Source organism: Nelusetta ayraudi, unplaced genomic scaffold (genome assembly GCF_046127955.1).
Source record: "Nelusetta ayraudi isolate G7.1 ecotype Tasmania unplaced genomic scaffold, CSIRO-AGI_Nayr_v1 ptg000004l, whole genome shotgun sequence".
NCBI lineage: Eukaryota > Metazoa > Chordata > Actinopteri > Tetraodontiformes > Monacanthidae > Nelusetta > Nelusetta ayraudi.
In genome coordinates, this window is record NW_027466054.1 from 17430001 (window position 1) to 17452549 (window position 22549).

A 22549-nucleotide genomic window follows, 5' to 3' on the forward strand; every position below is an offset into this window, starting at 1 on the left:
GCTCTGAAATCTTAACGAAGATTAAAGCTGCAAATCAAAACGTGTGTTGACATAAAGATTCATATTGAATATCGGCAAAATAAAACCTTTACTGCCTGCTGTTCAGAGTTCACTTCCTGCCACTCTTGTTTCCACAGTGAATGAAACTGGAAGAAAAAAAACAGTGGCAAGTGAGAATTTACCTTAAAATCAAAAAAATGGAAAAAGCCTCAAAGGTCCCTGGGGACCTGGGGTCTTTCTGATGTGCGCATTGAAACAGGATTGTCATGTGACCATGTCAGTACTAGGCCAGGAATGCTCCACTGGAACCTGTGATGGGGGAAAAAACAAAGATCTGACAACAGGGACTCACGTGGAATTTGTTCAGGGCAGAAGGTTTTTGCGGTGGGGTTCACATCACCTCGCCTTTCTGTGATGTGGGGTCGGTGTCAACTGCCCTTTCCTTGCACTGGACAAAAAAAGTCATCTGTCTGCTGCTGTTTAAAAATTCTTTATCTAATTTCTGTTTGACCAACAGTTTCATGACATTTTTTCGTCTGGCTTCGTTGCTCTTGACGCAAAGTCACGTGGAAATGTCACATTTTGGAGGGGTGAAAAATAGCCGCTGTTATAAACAACTGAAAACTTCAACACATTTTCATTAAAATACCAACCTTAGTCATGAAATGCGGGTATCTTATTATAGAAAAATAAAATGTGAAAGAATGACCATGTTTAGATGGACTGTTTGGGATGTGAAGTGGGCCGCTGATTGTTTAGGCGTTCCAAATGTGGCCCGCCTTATGGAGAGCTCCTTGATTAGGGAGTCAGACATTGTGGGGCGAACGCAGCAGGGTGCAGGTGTGCGGCGTCGGTTTTGTCTGCCGGTTCAGTCGCGCAGCTCCAATTGGCGGCAGCTTTGGCCTCCGTCCCGATCAGCGTCCGTCAGCATCAATCTGTGTCACTGTGATCCGCACTGACTCGATTAGCTGTTCATTGCCCCCACCTCCCCACCCTCTCGTTCACTCGTGTGTGTGTGTGTGTGTGTGTGTGTGTGTGTGTCGCGAGGGTTGGGGGGCGGGGGGGGGGATTGCAGGGGCTGGGGGGAGGGATTACACCAATCCCTTAAGGGAAACTTGGCTCCATCACGATTTGACAGGTGGTTACGTAACATTACAGTAGATCTCGCGGGACGGTCCACGTGGCCTCACCTGTGCCGCTCAGACTTGTCCCCGCCCACACCTTCACACCTCGGGCCGCCCGCGGGAACTGTGCGGGAACGTGAAGGAAGTCGTGGGAGTGAGTTGCGTGGAGGGGAGGGGGTGACTAACACTTCCTCTCCCCTTCCTCCCTTCCCGCCTCAGACAGACAGACAGGTGCATCATGAGCAAAGCCTGAGGTGCGCGCGTGTGGGTACGCACGCACGCACGCACACACGCAGGAGTGGGGCCGAGATCGCATCTTCTGCCGACACCTCCGCACAGCCGGGCAGAGAGAGAGAGAGAGAGAGAGAGTGAGACAGAGAGAGAGAGAGAGAGAGAGAGAGAGAGAGAGAGAGAGAGAGAGAGAGAGAGAGAGAGAGGACGGCGCGAGGCAGAGCGGCGGCGGAGAGACAGCGGGTATATTTGAGCGCGTGGGCGCGCGTGTGAAGTGTCGAGGCGCTCGGAGCGGCTGGACGAGTCGCTGCAGCAGCAGCAGCAACAGGACTCAAGTGGGGAAACAGTCGCCTGGTACTTTTAATTAAAGCAGGCGCGAGCAGCTTCGGGGCGAGCGAGGGGAGAGAGAGGGAGAGAGAGAGAGTGTGTGTGTGAGAGAGCGAGAGAGAGAGAGAGAGAGAGAGAGAGAGGATGGGATCAGTTTTCTCCACTGTGGCGCCACTCGAATATCACTAATCTGCCACCAAATTGTAAACAGTAGGGGGAGGAGGAGGAGGAGGAGGAGGAGGAGGAAGAAGAAGAACAAGAAGAAAAAGAAGAAGAAGACAACAACAGAAGTGTTCAGAGGGCTGCAGAGGGAGGATGCTGCTTCAACGCCACTAATCCAGCTCTCCAGTCAACAATTCATCAGAGGTGAGTTACATCGTTCTCATCATCATCATTGTCGTCGTCGTCATCATCATCATCATCATCATCATCATCATCATCATCACCATCAGTGTAATGTGGTATCAATGAAAAGTCAAGAAAATAGAAAGAAGTTGTTGAGTGTAAAATAGAAAGATAGATGTGTGTGTGGATGTGTGTGTGAGCGTGCGCTTGTGTGTGTGTAGAATAGCAGAGAGTGACGTACGTATCACACAGCACATCTTTGCACAACAACATTTCAAGTTTACACATATTAGGAGGCAAAAGGTTAAGATGGGCCTGTGTTATGTCAGTGGGAGTGAGAAAACACAATGAGAGAGAGTGTGTGTGTATGTCTCTCTCTCTCTCTCTCTCTCTCTCTCTCTCTCTCTCTCTCTCTCTCACTCTGTGCTTTTGGGCGCCCAGCAGTATGTGATGCAGTCAGCCCACACTGTTTCCTGTCGCCATGGCAACCAGTGCCCAGTGCCCAACGCTGAAAGCATTTGTGCTCTGTGCTGGAAGTGTATTTGTGTGACACACACACACAACACACACACACACACACACACACACACAGATATTAATCCCTGATACATAACCTCCTCGCTGTTTCTGTCCGTCAGAGAGATTTTTTGTTTATATTAACAGTCGATGTTTCTGTTCTTCTTCCTCTCCTCCCTCTCCGCCCTCCGCACGCCCAAGATGGCCGTCCGCTCCATCACCCTCCTCTGCTTCCTGCTGCCCCTGGTCGGCTATGCCCGGGGGGGCCACCTGTCCCCACCGGCGCCGCCCCCGGCCCCCCGGGGCTGCGGTGCCGGCGTGGAGCCCTCCTACCGCGTGCTGTGCGACCTGGAGTCGGCCTGGGGCGTGGTCCTGGAGGCCGTGGCCTGCGGCGGAGGCCTGGGCTCCCTGGTGCTGGCTGTGCTGCTGCTGGCCAGGCTGCGCTCCATCGCCGAGCCGGCCAGGCGCTCTGGCGTGGGGCCCCTGCTCCTGCTGCTGGGTACCCTGCTGGGCCTCTTCACCGTCTCCCTGGCCTTCCTGGTGGGCCGGAACCAGGCGCTCTGCGTGGTCCGCCGGGCCTTCTGGGGCCCCCTGTTCGCTCTCTGCTTCTCCAGCCTGCTGGTGCAGGGCGTGCGGCTGCGGCGGCTGGCAGCCGGGCTCAGCAGCCCGTCGGGCAGCACCCTGGCCGCCCTGGGCCTGGCCCTGGCCCTGGTCCAGGGGATCATCTCGGCCGAGTGGGTCCTGCTGACGGTGGTGCGGGAGGGCCACCCGGCCTGCGAGTACCCGCCCCTGGACTTTGCCCTGACGTGCAGCTACACCCTGGGGCTGCTCCTCATCGCCATGGGACTGTCCCTGGGGGTGGTGCTGTGCGGCGGGGAGTTTGGCGCCGAGGCGGGGGGTGCGTCGGCGGGCGGGAGTGAGGACGAGCGCGAGGCGGAGGGCGAGAAGAGCCGCTGGAAATGCAACGCCGTCTGGCTCTTCCTGTCCAGCCTGGCCTCGGCGCTGCTGTGGGTGGCCTGGCTGGGCTTCTACCTGTACGGCAGCCAGGGGCTGAGGGCCAGGGGCCGGGCCGACCGCCCCGGTGCTGCCAGCAGGAGAGAGGCGAAGGCGCCGCCGCCGCTGGACGAGCCGGCGCTGGCCGTGGCCCTGGTCATCCAGGGCTGGATCCTGCTACTGTTCCACGCCATACCGGAGGCTCACCTGTGCCTGCGGAGGGCGCCGCCGTCCAGCACGCCGGACTTCTTCGACGCCACCCACACGTCCCCGCCGCCCAGCTTTGGCGACGAGCTTCCGCCGCATTCCGGCCGGCCCTTTCCAGAGAACCAGGCCTTCTCCATGGAGGAGCACAGCGCAAGTAGGATTACATAACGTCTGTGTGTGTGTGTGTGTGTGTGTGTGTGTGTGTGTGTGTGTGTGTGTGTTTGTGTGCGTGTTTGTGTGTGTGTGTGAAATGAACCTTTTTTTATTCAGGCTTGATGGGCAACTCATCATATCACACTTTAAATTATTAAGCTGCATAATATTAATAATAAAAAAAAACAAAATTCTGCCATTTACTCAGTGAGCAGTTAGTCATGAGAGGGATTGTTGCCAGGCAACAATCGAAACTCTTCATCCTCTCCAAAAATGGTGGAGTGACTGTATTTCGGCATTTAATGTCACGACGATGAATGAAACAGGAGGAGATGACACCGGCTGATAACACCTCTGAAGCCTCCTCGCCTTTTGTTTTTTACCTAAATGCTTCCCTGCAAGAGAAGAGAGAGCAAGAGAGAAGGACTTGAGATGAGATGAAATGGGGATGACGTCATTGTGTAGCAGACAGGTGTGTTTCTGAATCTGACAGAGCATCAGCTCCACAGCTGACACAGAAGCCAACGTCCCGACAGGATTAGAGTTGAGGGTTAGAATTATTGATTTTTTTTTTATTATGTATGCGATTAAAAAATAGATTTATAAAAAAGTAAATAACCATTTCTTAGGTGATATTTTATATGCAGTATGATCATAAAGTGATTTTTTTGCTTCAAAAATTTATTTATGTTCTTTTTTTATTGATGTTATTTTATTGCTGTTAACAATATTTAAAATTCATTCAGATTCGAAATTTTGTGAGAAAAAAAATAAAGTGACCTGTAAATTTAATTTGTCCAAATATTGATAACATTATGTAATATTATAATATTATTCTGTCAAACTGTTTTCAGTTACTTTCCAATCAGTGACACAGAGTGATGCTGCATATTGCACAGATCAGGTATTTTTTTCTCTTTTGCTCTTGTCTTGAGCCCAAGTGGCGCTGAATTTGTCCATAAATCACTCCACAAACGATGAAGCTACGGCACATTTCAGGACTGGAGTCCTTCCAATCCCAGGAGCTATTTTCAGCCACAGGATGACTCTCAAACACGAGCAGGTCCTTCTGCACACCGAAAAAATATCATTTTATTGAACAATCCAAGCGGAAACACACTGTATGATGCACAGACTCTTGGACAAAGACATTACCACACCGAAACTTTCAACCCCAAACTTTCAACGATCGGCATCCCAGAAAACATTAAAAAAGTGCCTGTTTATACAGCTGGTTTCAGTCCTCGCTGCTCTCCACCGTATCATTCTGAAGCCAAATGCACAGCTGAGGAGCTGAAGCACCGTGAGCCAACATAAACAGAGAGGGAAGGCAGGGCGGAACCATAAACACCGTTTGAGAGACTTAATGAGACAGACAAACAGCAACAACAATCCCACAATGCAATGCTGCGCGCCAATGAAGACAGCTTTGATACTTCAATGCTGTCTGACATCTCAAAATGGGAAGATTTGGATACCTAAACACATTTAAAAGAAAGCCTCAAATTATAAAGGACTTTTATTTTTTAGAACAGTTCAAAATGTGGAGCAGGCAAAAAAGTATTTAATTAGTAAGTAGTTCACTGACTGGATAGAAACACATTATTGTTTTTTGTTGTTTTAAAAAAAAAAAGGAAATGGAAGTGTTATGCTAAAATTGGAATATTGTGGAGATTTGATTGACATTTTGTCTTATTTCTTATATGTGGCAACATTATTTTTGTAGAAAATGCAGAAATCGCTGCAGAAAATGTGGTCCGAGTGAGTCATTTTCACCAGTACCAGTAAAATCATGATAGATTATATATATAAAAAAATCTTGTTAAATGATGTGTGCACAGCAATGTGGAACACATTAATCGTTCAAATTGGAGTTAAATTAGATCTATAAATGTGTGTGTATGTGTGTCTATGTGTGTGTGTGTCTATGTCCATGTTGCGCTAATATAGAATTTGACTTATGTGTTCACTGCGTGTGTGTATGTGTGACCAACTCGCTGGGCCTGTCAGCCCTCCGAAGCGGAACCTACCACGGCAGCCACAGCACTTCCCGTCCTGGCATCGCCTTCAGGGGTCAAGTGTACCAGCCCACTGAGATGGCTTTGGTCATGAACGGCGGCACTGTAAGTACAGAAACACGGCATGCTCCTCTGAACCTTCACCTCCTCCCTCATTCAGTCCTCGTCCATCTCGCAGATGCCCACGGCCCCAATCAACTACACCGGACGTCGGCTGTGGTGATGTGGAGAAAAGGCCCCCGAGAGGAGACGATTGGTGCTTCCTGAAGCCTACAGAAAGATATTGAAGCCCTCGCACATCGCACAGTGTCGGTTCGGTGGAAGCTAAATATTATCGATGAATGTGTTTGTGATTCTTTGCACACGTGCGTGACATTCACATCATTGGGACCTTCGCTGTCTTGTTCCTTGACGTTGTCTGGGTTCGAGGCAGACACACATTGTACGTATGTAACAGAAGCAGCATATCACGGCGCATTATCCCTCATTGTGACATAGAAAGCAACGCGTCAAAAACAACCTTTGGACATTTATGGAAATCAGCTTCATACACCCACAGAGCCAACACGGCCTTTGTGACGTAACGTTGCTGGAAACATCCAGAGTGCTCACAGTGTTGTTTTCCCTGCCGCTCCATTATCATCATTTGGCACCTTTCACCACATGCACTGCATTAAAACACAGCCCTGGTGGAGAAATGTGACAATATACAGGGTCGGAGACGAGTCTGTCACTCACTAATGAATACTTCTTGGAGCGAATTTCAGAGATTAAAAGCCATTTAATACTGCAAGACCTTTGCTGCGGTATACAGGGTCTACTGCTGGAGATTGTAATTTTTGCACTTTATCAGGTCCGATCACGTCTGGCCGTATTTGAGATGTGTGATTATTTAAGATGCATGTAAAAGCACAGGTTTAAGATAATATACTTTTGTTGTTTTTGTTGTTTTTGTTTTTTAACTGCTTTTCGAGAGTTTCCTAGACTTTTGATATACGTACAGAAGAAAACCGCCTGTTTTGATGCTGGGTTAAATGCATATTTCCTCTTTTTTAATTAATTCAATTAGGGTACTGATTGTACATTCTAACTCATCAGTGAACTGATGAGTTAGATGTGATAGACTCATTGAGTTCATCACATCTATACATATTCCCGCATATAGTTTATTTATTAAAAAAAGAAAAATCACTCCAAACATGGAGAGAACATTCAGTCATCCCTCACTGTGAACAAAAACTGGAACACGTTCAGATGCACATGTACTGCTTTTAGTGACAGTGAAGCCTCCAGACAGATTTCTCAGCGGACAGCTGCTGCTTGGCTGTGCCAGCGACATCAGCCTGTGGCAAATCGACATGGAAAATCTGCTCCGATTTTACTGAAGGATTACAGCTATTATGTGTCAGCGGAATTGAAAGTGGAACAGCCATGCTTATGTTGTAACCACCTATTCTTGTTTATCAACTTTGCTATCATGTGTAAATATCTGCTATGTGTGGTCAAACAACAATATTAGCATCCCATGTTTTTATATGTATTAATTCTATATAATCAGACTTTTAATAATGGAAAATAATCTAAACGTGTGATTTTTTTTAATGGCATATCACTTTGGAGATTACTGACAAAGCCTTGTCACTGTTTCATGGCAGTGTAATATGAATGTCTGTAATGTGATTTGCACAAAGTGAGTAATACAACAGTGCAGTTTCAGGTAAATGCTGTCGGCAAAGCCTCTCCTTCCTCACTCTCTAATGAAATATAACTCCCAGCAAGTATTTGTGCTATTTTCCTTATTTTCGTCTCTTTTTCTGAGAGGGACCCAACTGCAACTGCAATGACAGGGACCCGCCGTACATCCGGAAGTCTCAAGCGGAAGTTTCTTCTTCATGTAATATATTGCTTATTCGGCGTCCTTACCGATTAGCGCATTGTGTTCCGAGAGCGTGATAACGGTCAGAAAAAAAAATATATATATATATATATATATATTTTTTTTTTAATTACAAGTGTGGTATGGTCTGTGATTCGTGGAGTGCAAGATCGAGGAACAACCCAAGTAGTTTCGCGTTTCTAAAGAAAAGAACAGTGAAATAAAACTCTTGACCGTCCCAACAGTGTCTCTAGTATCGCTGTGGGAAAAAAGGAAGAAAAATACTAAAGCGAATTGCTGGTATCATACAAAATACAGGTGCATGCATTTTGTTCATTATAGTTTCAGATTTAAAGTGAAATCTGCTTTATTATTTGACAGCCGAACTGAACAGTGTTGAAGCCGATGCGTCACGTTGACGTTTCACAGTAAAATACAGCACATATGTAAATGAGTTCATTCTGGATGAGGGCAAGGTGAACAGATATGACGGGATTTCTCTTTATTTTCCTCAATCTTGATGAGAAAAAAAAATGCATTAAAAAAAATGCTCCAATAATAGAAAAACAGTGGAGGGCCGTATACAAGAAGGATCGAGTTGTGGCCGCTGGTGGAGCAGGCGAGAAAGGAGGGGAGGAGAGGAGGCTTCAGAGGTGCATCAGCGCTCATTGACGGTAAACAAGTTACAGTGAAGGACATCTGAATGCTGTTTAGCTGCTCTACACAGCCTTGCTGGATGGTGATATTATAGGCCTACAGAAAGTGTTAAATTGAATATATATGTATGTGTGTATATATATATACACACACACACACAGACAACAACGTCAAGCTAAGTGAGTGAAGAAGTGAAGAAGACAAAGTCTGATCTCTGGCAGATGAAGCTTTTATTTTGCAAGAGGAACAACATCAGTGGTGGAAACAGTGCCGGTGTTGGAATGTTCAATACATACAAGGGTGCACAGAGTTTTTATGTCACTGAATAAACAAGAAAATATGATGAGTATATACATATGCACGTTCCCTCCCCTGGAGTGCCTCTCCGTTTTCCAATGTTAAATATCACAAAAACACAACAATACATATGATATGTATATATACAGAATTTTGGCCGCATCTTCAAAAAACTTCAGCAATTTATTTTCTCACTGTCTTAACTTACCATCTTAAGATGTTTTTACAAAGAAAATCTTTTTTCACATATTTGGCACAAATATGGCCTCTCACTTGTGTGTTGCCTTGTGTCTTTTTAGAGCAACTTTAGTGCAAAACCCTTCCCGCATGTCTTGGAGACAGGTGGCCTCTCACCTGTGTGTTGTCGAATGTACTGTTAAATCTTTACATTTGTGCATTTGTAGAAAACACTTACCGTTTTTCACACATATGGCCTCTCGCTTGTGTGTTTTACTTGATGAGTTATTAAGTATGACTTTCGTGTAAAACCCTTATTGCATGTTTTGCACACATATAACCTCTCATGTGTGTGTGTTGCCTGATGTCTTATTAAAGTTGAGTTTTGTGCAAAACCCTTACCGCATGTGTTGCACACATATGGCCTCTCACGTGTGTGTGTTGCCTGATGTCTTATTAAGTTTGACTTTGTTGCAAAACCTCTACCGCATCTTTTGCACACATATGACCTCTCGGCTGTGTGTGTAGTTTGATGTCTTATTAAATGTGCGTTTTCTACAAAACCCTTCCCGCAGGTTTTGCAGACATGTGGCCTCTCACCTGTGTGTGTTGCCTGATGTGTTTTCAAGTCTGGCTTTCGTGCAAAACCCTTCCCGCATGTTTTTCACACATATGGCCTCTCGGCTCTGTGTGCAACCTGATGTCTTATTAAATGTGCGTTTTGTGCAAAACCCTTACCGCACGTTTTGCAGACATATGGCCTCTCACCTGTGTGTTGCCTCATGTGACGTATCAGATAAGACCTGATCAAAAAGGTTTTCCCACAGGTGTGGCAAAGGTGTGGCCTCTCTACTGTGTGAGCCTTTATGTGATGTAACAGGGAGTCGTGCCTCGAAAACTCATTCTTACATGTTCTGCAGATGACCTGATTCTTGTCAATGTGGCTCAGAAGGTGCGTAAGCAAACCTGACTCATCTTCAAAATATTTTCCACATTTGTCACAAGTGGAAGAGGATGAGATGGTGTTTCCGACTATGTTACTTTGCCCTTCATGGTGTCTCCTTTTCAGATCTTTACTTGCTGAGTCTTCTTCTTTACCTCCTTTCTGATCTTGACTCTGGGAATAAACAGAGTTGACAGTAAGTTGCAGGCGCCAGTTGGATAATGACACCACAGCGACGATAACTGGAACATTGACTCCAGAGTCTTCTGAGGATTCCTCAGGATGCCAGTCCACAGTTGCATCTTCAGTCCTGTGACTTTCCTCTTTGACAGAAGTCCACTCAGGGTCACCAGGCTCCTGCTTCAGTCTGAGCTCACTGGTTGGTAGTTCTTCTGGTTCCTCTTTAATCTGTGAGAGTTCACACTCCTCTTGCTTCAGACTAGATTTCCTGTCTTTATTCACCAACGGTTGATCATCCACAACCATTTCTTTCTTACAGATACGCTGCTGTAGGAATTCTGGAGGGACATAAAACATCAAAGATCACGTTATACTCATACTTGTTTAGAGGCAACATTTCTCAGATGGGTAAACTCCCCAAGTAATAACTAACAATAAGCGTTCTGCCTTTTACTTTGTGTAGTTCAAATTCTTCTGGTGTCCAATGCTACGGTTAAACAATTTGAAAATCACCACAGAGGTAGTTGGGAACATGTAAAACAAGAATCTGGTGGAGTATGCAGGAGAACTAACTGATTTCTATTTATAATTCATATTCTAATCTGCCTATGGAAGCAGACGTTACTGTTCGCTGTGTATGATTTAAGCATCGGAATATCAGAAAAAACTACAGTGAAACAAATTGAAAATCGCCTGTGTGTTACTTACCTAACCGTTGCAATTTTACTTTCGGGTTCCAGGACTTTTGATACAAACGCTCTATATAATCTTCGTTGACAATTTCCCGAGGAACTCCAAATGTTTCCTCGGCTGCCGTTGCGACTGCATTTCGAACAAAATTTCCAAAAACCTTAGAGAAAGGCATCTTTAATTTCCCGGGTTTAAGCCATGGATGCAATGATGCATGATAAGAACCGGACACCTACACCACAACAACCTCTAACAGGATATGGAGCTAATTACTTCCGGGTGACGGAATCAACCCGGCGTCCACGTGGATTAAGTTGCCAAGTAAGTAACTGTCGTGTTTTTGGTGGCAAACTTTTAAACTGTCCCGCAGCTCCGCTAAACTCTGTTTCGCCGCCTGTTTTCAACAGACGTCCATTTACGTGCTAAAAGTAGCCCCCAGCCGTTAGCTAGCTTGCTGTAACAACGCATCGCCCTCTATTAGTAAACTTTCGAAGATGCGTCTGCCTTAAACAGCCTAAGTGAGTTTTTATTTTCACTCGTAACGCAGCCGGTGTAAGGCGTTGTTTCCACTGTTGTCCAATAGTCGCAGCGAGCTTTTGTCACCTCATGTATGAATGAACTTCCGTTAGCACTGCCTCCACAACTCGTGTTGAGCGCATGAGCGGGATGTTTACAAACTCTTTAACACGTGCAAGAGGCAACAGAGTTTGTCGGCATTAAGACCTGTGACGTGAAAGCAGCTTTATATTCAGATAGACCTGACCGCTGTGTTGCATTCTCCACAGGTGGACTGGCCGATATCCCAATGCAAGTAGTTCGAACGAAGCGGTGTGTTTCACGCGATATGTAATGTGTCTGCGGTGCAGGGGAAACCCAGTAGCTCACTTAGTTTGTGTTTCTTGGTCTTTAAGGCATACTTGAGCTGCAAAGTCACTAAGTTCAGCGATGCCGATGTATGCTTTTATGTAAGTTCTAGATGGATGTTTCCAGTCTGCATTTCATGTAGCATCAATACTTGTATTTGTTTTGCCTTCAGACCAGGAGACTTGTTGCCGAATAGAGGCCATTGGCTAGAGCTGACATGAAGATCATGGAAGAGAAGAGCAAGAAGGCGAAAAAAGGCAAGAATGGTTGTGCTCAAAGTGAAAATAAAAATGGTTCCAGTGATGGTGGAAACCAAGAGACAGAGAAAAAAGGGAAGAAAAGCAAAAAGGCCTATTTAGAAGTTGCAGTCAAAGAATCAAATGTTGAATCCAGTGATGGCAAAGAGAAGAATATAAAGACAACGAAGAAAACCAACACTGAGCCCTTGATGGATGCTGCTGATAGTTCAGCTGTAAAAGAAAAAGAAAAATTGCCCAAGAAGAAAAAGAGGAAACTTGCAGATGACAAACCAGTTGAACCCGAGGATTGTACAGTTAACCAGGAGGTGACGGAGACGAAATTAAAGAAAAAGACTTTAAAAAACGAATCGGAGAATGCCGAGGAAGTAGAGGAGGAACAGCAAACTGGAGAGAGAAAACAAATAAAAAAGGGCAAGAAGAGAAAATGTGAGGCTTCAGTTGTCACCGAGGGGAGTGGCAAGAACTTCACAGGAGTTAAGCAAAAGAAAAAATATGATGAAGAAACCCATAAAGCTTCAGAGGGAATCTGCGTTGCAAAAAAGAAAGTGAAAACAGTAGTGGCTGACCAAGTGGAGACAGAACCACTAGAGGAAGACGCCGTTGAGGGTGACGGAGTCAAACAGGTCAAAAAGATGAAGAAGTCAAAAAAAGAGAAGACGGAAGATGTGGAAAAGGCAGAAAATGAAGACGGGGCGATCAAAAAGAAGAAAGCCAAATCCGAAAATAGTGAGACTGTAAAGGAAGAGGAGATGGTGTCTGAAAAGAAAGTGAAAAAGGAAAAGATTAAAAAAGCTTCAGTGGAGGTCACTGAGGTAGAGGAGGAAGAAACGGTGAAGAAAAAGAAGAAGAAGAAAAGTCAGCAATTGAATGGAGAGGAGAAGGAACAGCAGACAGTCGAATGTGAAGAGGAGCAGAGTGGGAAGATGGACGTGGTGAGCAAGAAGAAGAAAAAGAAACCCTCAGAGAGCTCAGAAGCACAAGGGGCGCAGGACGAATGTGACGCAGGAGCAAAGAAGAGAAAGAAGATCAGAGAAAAGGGGGACGAACAGCAGGTGAGTGTTTGTCTAGTCTGGGAAATGTTCCAGAATGGGTTTGTTTTTGTTAGTCTAAATCAGGGAACGATATCATACTTCAGGAATCCTCCCAGGTGGACGTGGTTTTCCTGTCCGCAAAGTGTGGGGGCACTGATGAGGTCACCATCAACCAGGTAGCTTTCAGAGATCGACTCTGCAGCTTTTACTCTTTAAGACGGTTATTCAAAAACCTGCAAAGTCACACATCAAGCTTGCATAGCCCTCCGGTTACTGTCTCCTTCCGAAAAGAGAGACTTTGTTGGACATTGCACGTCTTTGGGAGGAGTGAAAACCAATAGAGGGAGAAGCAAACACCTGGCTGGAGGTGTGGTCACCATTTTGGGGAGAGGTATTGCCGCACCTTGTGACATCACCATGAATGCTCAACTTTCATTTTTGGAAGCCTTTGCACAAATCTTATCATCTTAAGTACGGTGGCGGAATTCTCAGTCTGAGGCAGGTCCGCCACTTTTATTGCTCCCCTCGGTAACACGGCATGGCCACAGCAGGCGACCCTCTGAATCACTCTGGACCCACTTTACCCTCCTTGGTGAACTGATGTGTGTCATGTTGGTCCTTGTTTTTAAACAGACAAGCACGACGGTTACACTCAGCGTGTTGTGGCCTTTGGCCACAACCTAAAACTTGCTCGTCGTGCACCAAACTTTGATGTTGTGTTTCTGATTTGCTGCAGGAGAGAAGACAGGCTTTACAGAATGACATTGACCAGGGGTCCCAACCAGCAACACCCACGAAACCTGAGGTCAGTCACTTCCCATTTCTTGTTGTAGGAAGTTAACTTTTGAATTTGTCCTGCTGGGAATGAAGGAGAGTTTATTAGGTGTCTTTTGTCCTGGCACTAAAAAATAAATAAAAAATAATAGAAAATAAAGATAGAAAAATAGTCCCTAACCATGCCAAGTAAACTCAGCGGTGTTTGAAGGTGATGTTAAAACAATTTCGTCAACATAGAATTTATGAACGCACCCTCTAACAGAGACTGTCCAGCCATTCTACATAAAACCCTAAAAGCTCTTTTTCATATATACACTTTGCTGTCTCTCAGGGTTTGGGTCAGTGGAGCACTGCCCAGTTCGACAGCGCTGACCAGCAGCAGAAGTTTCTGCGTTTGATGGGCGGCTTCAAGAAAGGTTTCCAGCCAGCGTCCGGGACGCCCGGCAAGGCCAACATGGCGCTGGGGAAGGACGCGCAGCTGCAGCTGCAGCAAGGGCTGCAGGGACAGTTTGAACGGGCGCACTCGCGCAGGATAGACTCTGGCAATAGGGGGGCGGGGCTTGGGTTTGCGGCACCATCCAATAAGAAGTTTTTCATTGACGTCAATGCATCTCGATCGGTGCGCTTTGACGATTGACAGAATTTGTGTTTGTGTTTCTTTACTTGTTTTAAAAAATATTTGAAGTTGTTTTTAAGTTGAGCTTGACACGCAAAACTGCACCCCAGTTCTGTAAACCTGCCGTGTTTAAATTAATATAGGAGACAGAATGCAATTTGTCCATGTGTATATATTAAACTTCCACAGTGAGACTGGTGGTAGTGTTGGCATCCAAAACGTGCACTCGCCACGCAGGTTAAATAAGTCATCATTAGTTGGACACATTGTTTTAAAAAGCTGTTTTATTCTGGTCTTCACAAAAAAAGCTCACCAAAGCAGTTTGGTGGACGTAGAGAAGAAATATACCCAATAGCTTGTTAACTTTGCACAAACTATTTAGTTTGTGGCAGAAGACAAACATGTACTTGGTTGCCCATTCGAACAGCCGCTGTGTGGACAATGTTAGTCTGCCAGCTGCACAGGATTCAACAGGGAACAAATGTCAAGTGTTTTTAACCACTTACCACAAAAAAAACAATCCCAAATAAGAGCTCCACGAAATCATGCAAGAGAGGTTGAAAACAAAGTCATTGCAAATTTCAGTGTTTCGTCTTGACCCGAAATGGAGTCTGACCAGTCCCTCGGCTGTTATCTCTAATCGCTTCACTGATAGAAATAAAATAGACAGAACCCTCCTTCCCTATAAAAAAGTTTTGACTTGGTGCCGCCACAGTTTCATACCTCACTATGTCAGTGGGCTCAGTCTTAATCTGGTTTCCATCAGACAACAATAAAAAAAGAAAAGAAAATTCTAACATTGTGCAACGTCTGACAGCTGCTGAACGGTCCGGAATGTTTTTGATGTGGCACTGAGGAATCCTGCGCAGACGGACGACGGGAGCGGAAGGGGAAGCTGTGTGTTCCTTCGGACAGAGAGATTTCTTTTTTTTGGTTTGTTTGGTGTTGCGGCTCTCACGCCTGCAAGTACTCTGGCTGCACTCGGGCGACTTTGCGGAACTCCTTGGCGTGAGTCAGCGGGCACTGCATCTCGCACCAGCTGATGGGAACCATCTGAGCGCCTAGAACACAGAACAAAAACGACAATGAGCAGAGGCAGAAAAGCTGAGCAGAAATTCAAGCGGCAGTGCCTTTTCCAACTGTGTAACACATTTTTTTTTAAATGCAACAGCACCCCCGTGTGTTCACAGAGGGTTTTTACAGTCGTTTGCGGCAGTGCTGTGGAATCCTTTCGGGAAAGAAGGTTGCCTTACCCGATTCACTGTGCGCCACCACCACCCCCAGCTCGTTTTCTGCTGTTGTTAGCAGATAATTGGACTGCACGTCACCGAGAGAGATCTGACGTCACCGGTCAAGCATCAACAACGGAGACACAAGCTTTCAATTTGCACCGCAGCTGCAACGATCTCACACACACTGGTTATTGTAGCCACAGTTTCAGGCCTGATTAGCTGCTCGTATGACTTTACGCAGGCAGTGAAATCACTTCCCTGCCTGACTCCCACAGCGGGTGAAGGATACCACTTTTGCCAGGACAATATCGCCAGGTCTGAAGCTTTTGTACGTTTCCACCTGCGAGATAAAAAAGTAAATTCTTAAGGAGGTCGTCCTCCACCGATAGCGAAAGACAAAGAAAAGTCGGACAGGAGGAACACCGGCTCACCTTGTCCTTTTCTGTTGCGCGCACATCTTCTTTTCTGCAAAGGCAAAAGTAAGCCAAGATTCAGTTTTTAGAGAAGCTGCGGTGGAATAAAACAAAACGTGTGACTGGGACGCTCCCCTCGTACCTGATTGTCCCCCTGAAGCGGTCCTTCAGCGGTGTGGAGCCCACATACAGGATGTGGACCTTGGCGTATCTGGGGTTGATGCTGGTCACCTGATCAAGTAAGAAAACCCAATAACTCCCCGCACAAAACCAAACACCACCACTTTACTGATCCTCTGAAAACTCTCACTTCATACCTTGCATGTGACAATGGCTCCTACATCTGGCAACAGTTGTGTTTCTGTTTCTCTGACCACAGAGATCACCGGTAACTGGGGAAAACGTGGAAAAATCTCTGGAATTACTGCACTGCACCTCGCCCAACCAGTTCACTTTCAAACCACAAAAAAAAACTTTGCTTGACATTTGGTATGCTCCATAATTCACAACAGCTGCACAACAATTCCAGGTCAGTCACATTTGCAAACGTTGCACAACAACCCACAGCGGTGCTTTTCACCTGTTCTCCCTCGTTCTTTTTCAGCACGTATCCCGCTAGCGAGGAGTATATGTAACCGTGCCGCTGGTAAACACCTGTGCCGAGTATACAGTCTTCAGCACTGCATAGCTTGTCACCTGGAGACAGCAAGACATGAGAAACACTGTTTTAAGAACAGCTGTGAAACAACACCCTTATCTCAGCTAGTATCTTCTATCAGGAATATTAGAGTGACTTGAGAATGACCACAAACACTGCATTTTTTGCTTTAATTCATTGGCCCCAATCTTACTTTTTGCTGCTTTTAAAGGTCTGAATAACAAACTTGGTTAATTAAACTATGCACTTGGGATTTTCTTTTCAAAACATAGACCAGCATCCAGAGGTGATTTGCAAAAAAAAAAACAAAAAAAAAAACCCTCATGTGTACAACACTCTCTGACATAAAGGTCAGAGAAAACTCGTAAACTGTGAACACCAAGTGTTGCTGCTGCGACTCAAACTTTCAAAAGGTCACCACTCGTAATTGCCAGTCTTCCTCGTGGCTTCCCACACTTTACAATTGTTTGTTTTCCCCCTCCGTAAGTCAAAACAAGTAGATGATGGAATGCTGCTTCCCTGCCCGAGGCGATGGGCAGGGCAGCCGAAACATGCCGAGGAAAGTAAAAGTAAACTATTCTGCGCTCGTAACACTTCGGGGACTGTTGTTCCCTTTGACTCTCATTGTAAATATCTATAGTGTAGAACCACATCCGATGCGATGGGGGAAAATATTTAAACCGCAAAAGGCGATACAATATTGATTTAGAATCCCAAAGCTAAGCTAACGCGATGCACGGTAGCTGTGTGCAAACGTGGGCTGTGTTTACAAGCGGTCGAAAGTGTGGTAAAAACAAAACCATTCTGCGACGCAGGGTTGTCAATAAAGCTCTTGACTTCAAATTACTATCGAGAAGAGGAAAATCACTTCGGACAGTGTGGTTAAACATTGTTAATATAAGTACGAGCTTTAAATTTGCTGGACTCACCTGGAACACACAGCTTCATGGGCGACATATTTTCGAGAAGAGAAGAGCGGAAGCCGATTGGCCATGACGTGGTGTAGGAGTGGAATTCGATTGGCCAATCTCACGCAGAGCGGAAGTATGGTGATGACGTATGGACTGCGCCATGTTAAGGGCTAGCGTGTTTTAACTAACTAACTAACTAACCAAATAAATACGCAAGGCTTACATATGTTGTGTAACACCAATATTGCCAGTTACAGAATAAAGGTTTTACTGGATTAAACACATCTAAAATACGTGTGTGATGTTGTACTTTATTATCTAATATTTTGGCTGATTATTCAGGGTTTTTTTTGTAAATGCAAGGTGCGGTTCAAACTGTAGCGAGTACATTTTTGATAGAAAATATCAGTACACATGATGCAATTACAACTTGAAAGTACTTCAATAAGAGGAAATGGTTTATTGTAAGTAATATTAAATACTCATGACAACTATGCAATTTAAACAATGTGTTTTGACACTGTATTATTTCATTATATTTTAAAAATAGAACGTATTATAATTTAAATGTGACTGCACCAATCCGTTTCCCTCAGAGAATAAAGGCAATAGGACGTCGCCTCATGGTTCACAACATTTATTCTTTTTCTCACAATGCCACAGCAAACACAAATCAGAAGTGCTGAGCAATTCAACATGCCCTTTTGACAGCAGCCAGTGTTACTTAACTTGTAGAAACTTTACCTTTTGAGTTTCACCAATATCAATAGCAAAAATAAGAGGGAATACCTGGAACACTGTGGGGTTAGTTCATAATTAGCTACTCCTACTCAGTGGTCCCTATGAACTCTGTGTAAATGCAGAATCACAAGTTGGATTGTATTTTTACGACAGCAGGGTATCTCAAAATAAAGTGCGCATTTAAGTTTTCTATGTTTGCATTGCTCTGTGATGACTGTAACGAAAAACAACCTTGAAATATCTTCAGAACTGAGGAGCACAAAGAATGATTTGCACTTTCACCCATGGCCCCAGGTGCATGGGGAGGAGGGGAGTCTGGGTCTATTTCTTGACTTTTCCCTGAGCTGCAACAGCCGCCATGGCCTTCTTGACCGTTTCCTCGTCTCCCAGGAACTGCATGGGACCCAAAGGCTTCAGGTTCTTGTCAAGCTCATACACAATGGGGATGCCGGTGGGCAAGTTCAGCTCCATAATGGCCTCCTCGGACATACCTGGGGAATGTTGTAGCACCGTTTAGGGTTATAATCAAGTTTTTATTTTGAGAAAAAAACAGAATCATTTTATGTATTATATTTTCGCAATTATTTTTCCATTATAGAAGATTCTATAACCTCCACAGATCAACATACATCAGGGCATTAAGCCCTCTGTAGATCTGAATCCCATCCCAATTTAATGAAATTGAAACTATTGTCTTTCTGGTCTCTTACCCTCAAGATGCTTCACAATGCCTCTAAGGCTGTTGCCGTGGGCAGCGATCAGCACCCTTTTCCCCTCTTTGATCTGAGGAACAATCTCTTCGTTCCAGAAGGGCAGTGCTCTGGCGATGGTGTCCTTCAGACTCTCACAGCTGGGGAGCTGGTCCTCAGTCAGGTCGGCATAGCGGCGGTCCTGCAAAAAAAGTTCTTGCAGTCAGTACATAGGACCCACATAAACAATACCGCATTTGTTTCCAGGAGGTGCCACCTTGCTGATGGTCTGGTAGAAGTCATGGTCCTCATCCATGGATGGAGGAGGAGTGTCAAAGGAGCGTCTCCAGATCTTGACCTGGGCTTCTCCGTGTTTAGCTGCAGTCTCCGCCTTATTCAGCCCGGTCAGGCCGCCGTAGTGGCGCTCATTGAGGCGCCAGGTCCGGTGGACCGGCAGCCACATCTGGTCGATGCTGTCCAGGACGAACCACAGAGTGCGGATGGCCCTCTTCAGGACGGAGGTGTAGCAAATATCAAACTCATAGCCGGCGTCTGGTGCGGAGCAGAGACAGGAGATTAAAAAAAAAAGGTGGGTAAGTACATGCTGGACAAAGACAACATACAAACAAGACCGAACTGTGTTTTACAGTCAATCCAGTGAATGTAAGTGCTGGACTTTTCTGCTTCTTTCTACCACTGACAGCTGGATTTTGCTTAGTCAGTACATCATGGACTCAGCAGGATCTGCCAATGGAAGCTGTTTTGGGTCAAACGTAGCCAACAAGAGACAGAAAAGCGCAACAATCAATGGTGAAAATCTTGGCACGTTGTGTGAGGGCATTTTGTTTTCCTGACAGCGGCCCTTGATGGAGGAAAAAACAGCCGTCCAGTCCAGCCTTCTGTGTACGTGACGAATGACTGAACACAGTCACATGGTAAAACATTATACTATTATCCCAAACAGGCATTTTCTTGATATTGTTTACACTTTAACTTTTCATTCACCCTTTTATGAATTTGTAAATCTACACGTAATTTAGTAAAAGGTGAATCAATCTCTATTTTTTCAGTATGGATTCCCAAAAACATAGATCGTCTTTCATCCAGACACCGTTGACTTCATGCCAGGGAGCAGTAGGGCTCAGGGGACACTGTGATCCGAGCCAAACTGACTGACCATCTTTACACCATCCATCCATCCATCCACTGCCTCGAGCAATCGAGCTAGCACAGCGTTAATATTTTTACAACAACAAAGGGAACAGCACTTCCCAGCTCGGCTGTGTCGCAGCGTTGCCGAACAACCTGTTTGCCCGTTTGACAGACAGGAGTTGCATAATATCGCAACGGCCTAATCCAATGACCGAGTCAGATTATAGGCCTTTCTGCCGCTACCTTTCAGTGCCTGTCCTCCTCTCTTGGCCTCCTGCTCCCCGGTCTCGCTCAGGTCCGCGTCGAACCAGCCGCAGAAGCGGTTCTCCTGGTTCCAGCAGCTCTCCCCGTGGCGGATCAGCACTAGCTTGTAGGCGGCCATCCTCACACCACCGATGCCCTCTGCGCTGTATTTCCGGAGTGTGCGAAGCGACTGACTCGGCAGCAAACGCGCAGGCAGCAGCAGCAGCAGCACCGACCGCACGACAATCGTAATCGCGTTAACGTTTTACGGCCCAAAATCACAGGGGGCAGACTTTTTTTTGGGCAAGTATTTTGTAGTGTGGCTGAAGGATTGTGGTGGAGAAGCTGATCTTCCCGAAGTCCCACTTGACTGACTGACGGCCCCGAGCTCGCTTCCTGCCCGGTTTCAGCCAATCAGAGGTCGAGCTGTGTGAGCACGTGCGGGCGGAGGGAGGAAGGAGGCAGGAGGAGGATGCGCATAGCGGCACGTCCACCGTCAACAGTACACAGTACAGGCTCTGCCTCGTGTTCCAGCACACAGGGGGGCTGGTCGGTTTCTGATGGGTTCTCACCATGACCAGTAGGTTGGACACCAGCCTGGGTATCTTCAAACAGCAGCATGGGACGCATCAGTGTATACTTTGTGCTGCATTATCTTTACCAATAATCTCCATTGTGAACCCAGTACGGCTCTCATCTCACTATTGTACAACTGCCAGTTGGGATTTTGGATTTGAAAATGAAGCAGTAACACGAGAGCTTTTTTTTTTTTTTTTTTTTAAATCGCAGTCAAATGTGTTTGTGTGAATGTTTTTGTTGGATAGAGTCACATAAACAGTTAGCTGTGTGGCAACAGTACAGAGCCCAGGCAGTCTTTGAACCCCAGACTCCTGGGTATTAGCCATGCGCGCTTAACCATTCTGCCAAAGGGACATCCCCTTGGCCAGGGCACATGATCAATTGGAGGCATAGTGACAGGACCATCAACTGTCACAGCTGCTTTTCAGTAGTATTAGAAAACTAGTTGTGGTTATGTAAAGAGTATGAGTATGGGCATGTTGTGCCACTACACTGGGGATTTTATGCATTTCGCATAACATAAACCTCTGCTATTTTAGATCTGAAAGATGTTCGGATGTTAAGAAGAAGAAGAAGAAGAAAACCTTTATTGATCCCACGATGGGGAAATTTGCATAATTACAGCAACAACAAAAAAGAAAAAAGAAATTGGCTACAGTGCAAAAGGTCAAGAATTATATTAACTGAAGATATAGACAAAAATAGAATATGTGTAAGTATGTACAGAAAAAAAGTGAGATAAAAAGCAAGATATTTACATATTAAACGTTTGAATGTACATGTGCTACATGCTCTGCTAAATAGTTTCTATTGCAATCTACATGAGAAATTTACAGTTATTGTAGATTTTTTTGTATCCCAGTGGATGGGATTTTACATAGTGCAATTGTACAGCCTGATTGCTGTAGGCAGGAATGACCTGCGGTAGCGCTCCTTCTTGCACTGAGGGTGCAGCAGCCTCGAGCTGAAGGAGCTGCTCAGGCTCTCCACGGTGTGGTGCAGGGGGTGGGAGGTGTTGTCCATGATGGACGTCAGCTTGGCCAACATCCTTCTGTCTGCCACCTCCTGGATGGAGTCCAATGGACAGTCCAGGACGGAGCTGGCTCTCCTCACCAGTTTGTACAGTTTGCTCCTGTCCCTGTCCGTGACTCCACTCCCCCAGCACAAGATGACATAGCACACCACAAAGGCCACCATAGTGTCATAGAAAGTCCGGAGAAGGATCCTTCCGGCCCCCGAAGGACCTCAGTCTCCTCAGCAGATGGAGGCGACTCTGGCCCTTCTTGTAGATCCCTGTGGTGTTTGTGGACCAGTCCAGTTTATTGTTGCGGAGAGACACTGAATCCTCCACCAAGTTGACATGGGTCATCCGGGTGTGTGATACCCAAGGTACCAGAGTCTCTTGTTCTAATTTGGGACTGTGCTGCCAATTAGATTTTGCCACCCTTGATCTTCGGCATACTTAAGCAGGGTGAGAGTCTATAGTCAATGAATGGAACTTAATTAAGGAGTAATTTGCTCCGCGGGATGTCGGTCAGGTGATCTAACTTTGTGCCTTCATTCACAACATCCTCAAAACTCCCCTTTGGTCTCCCAGTAGCCCGTATCCCCACACAAAATCACAGAAAAATATAATTGAATATTGTAAG

General features: G+C 45.7%; 5 protein-coding genes across 8 annotated transcripts; 2 read left to right on the forward strand and 3 right to left on the reverse strand.

Annotated features, from left to right (window-relative positions):
• The first annotated feature begins 1906 nt into the window (after window positions 1-1906).
• gprc5bb (G protein-coupled receptor, class C, group 5, member Bb) lies at window positions 1907-7693 on the forward strand. Its single transcript, XM_076039820.1, has 4 exons — window positions 1907-2048; window positions 2745-3897; window positions 5907-6019; window positions 6093-7693. Exons 2-4 carry the CDS (start codon window positions 2745-2747, stop codon window positions 6135-6137), a joined length of 1311 nt encoding a protein of 436 aa, XP_075895935.1. The 5' UTR covers window positions 1907-2048; the 3' UTR covers window positions 6138-7693.
• Window positions 7694-8662: 969 nt separating this feature from the next.
• On the reverse strand, window positions 8663-10909 carry LOC142897709 (uncharacterized). Its single transcript, XM_076040223.1, has 2 exons — window positions 10753-10909; window positions 8663-10382 (listed from the first exon to the last, which is right to left on the reverse strand). The coding sequence occupies exons 1-2, from the start codon at window positions 10907-10909 to the stop codon at window positions 9586-9588; spliced, it is 954 nt and encodes a 317-aa protein (XP_075896338.1). The 3' UTR covers window positions 8663-9585.
• A 25-nt stretch (window positions 10910-10934) lies between these two features.
• On the forward strand, window positions 10935-15073 carry knop1 (lysine-rich nucleolar protein 1). Of its 4 annotated transcripts, none has more exons than XM_076040168.1 (5): window positions 10935-11059; window positions 11776-12910; window positions 12994-13065; window positions 13626-13694; window positions 13998-15073. In XM_076040168.1, the coding sequence occupies exons 2-5, from the start codon at window positions 11816-11818 to the stop codon at window positions 14301-14303; spliced, it is 1542 nt and encodes a 513-aa protein (XP_075896283.1). In that variant the 5' UTR covers window positions 10935-11059; window positions 11776-11815; the 3' UTR covers window positions 14304-15073. The 4 variants fall into 4 exon arrangements, with proteins under 4 accessions (XP_075896283.1, XP_075896304.1, XP_075896291.1 ...); XM_076040176.1 differs by lacking the exon at window positions 10935-11059 and adding an exon at window positions 11078-11256; XM_076040184.1 differs by lacking the exon at window positions 10935-11059 and adding an exon at window positions 11337-11545.
• On the reverse strand, window positions 14549-17651 carry exosc1 (exosome component 1). The gene is made up of 8 exons (XM_076040287.1): window positions 17515-17651; window positions 16508-16623; window positions 16245-16319; window positions 16070-16158; window positions 15946-15979; window positions 15804-15854; window positions 15536-15620; window positions 14549-15343 (listed from the first exon to the last, which is right to left on the reverse strand). Exons 1-8 carry the CDS (start codon window positions 17540-17542, stop codon window positions 15237-15239), a joined length of 585 nt encoding a protein of 194 aa, XP_075896402.1. The 5' UTR covers window positions 17543-17651; the 3' UTR covers window positions 14549-15236.
• A 466-nt stretch (window positions 17652-18117) lies between these two features.
• Window positions 18118-20685, reverse strand: pgam1b (phosphoglycerate mutase 1b). Its single transcript, XM_076040236.1, has 4 exons — window positions 20322-20685; window positions 19204-19478; window positions 18948-19128; window positions 18118-18728 (listed from the first exon to the last, which is right to left on the reverse strand). Exons 1-4 carry the CDS (start codon window positions 20458-20460, stop codon window positions 18559-18561), a joined length of 765 nt encoding a protein of 254 aa, XP_075896351.1. The 5' UTR covers window positions 20461-20685; the 3' UTR covers window positions 18118-18558.
• Window positions 20686-22549: the final 1864 nt, after the last annotated feature.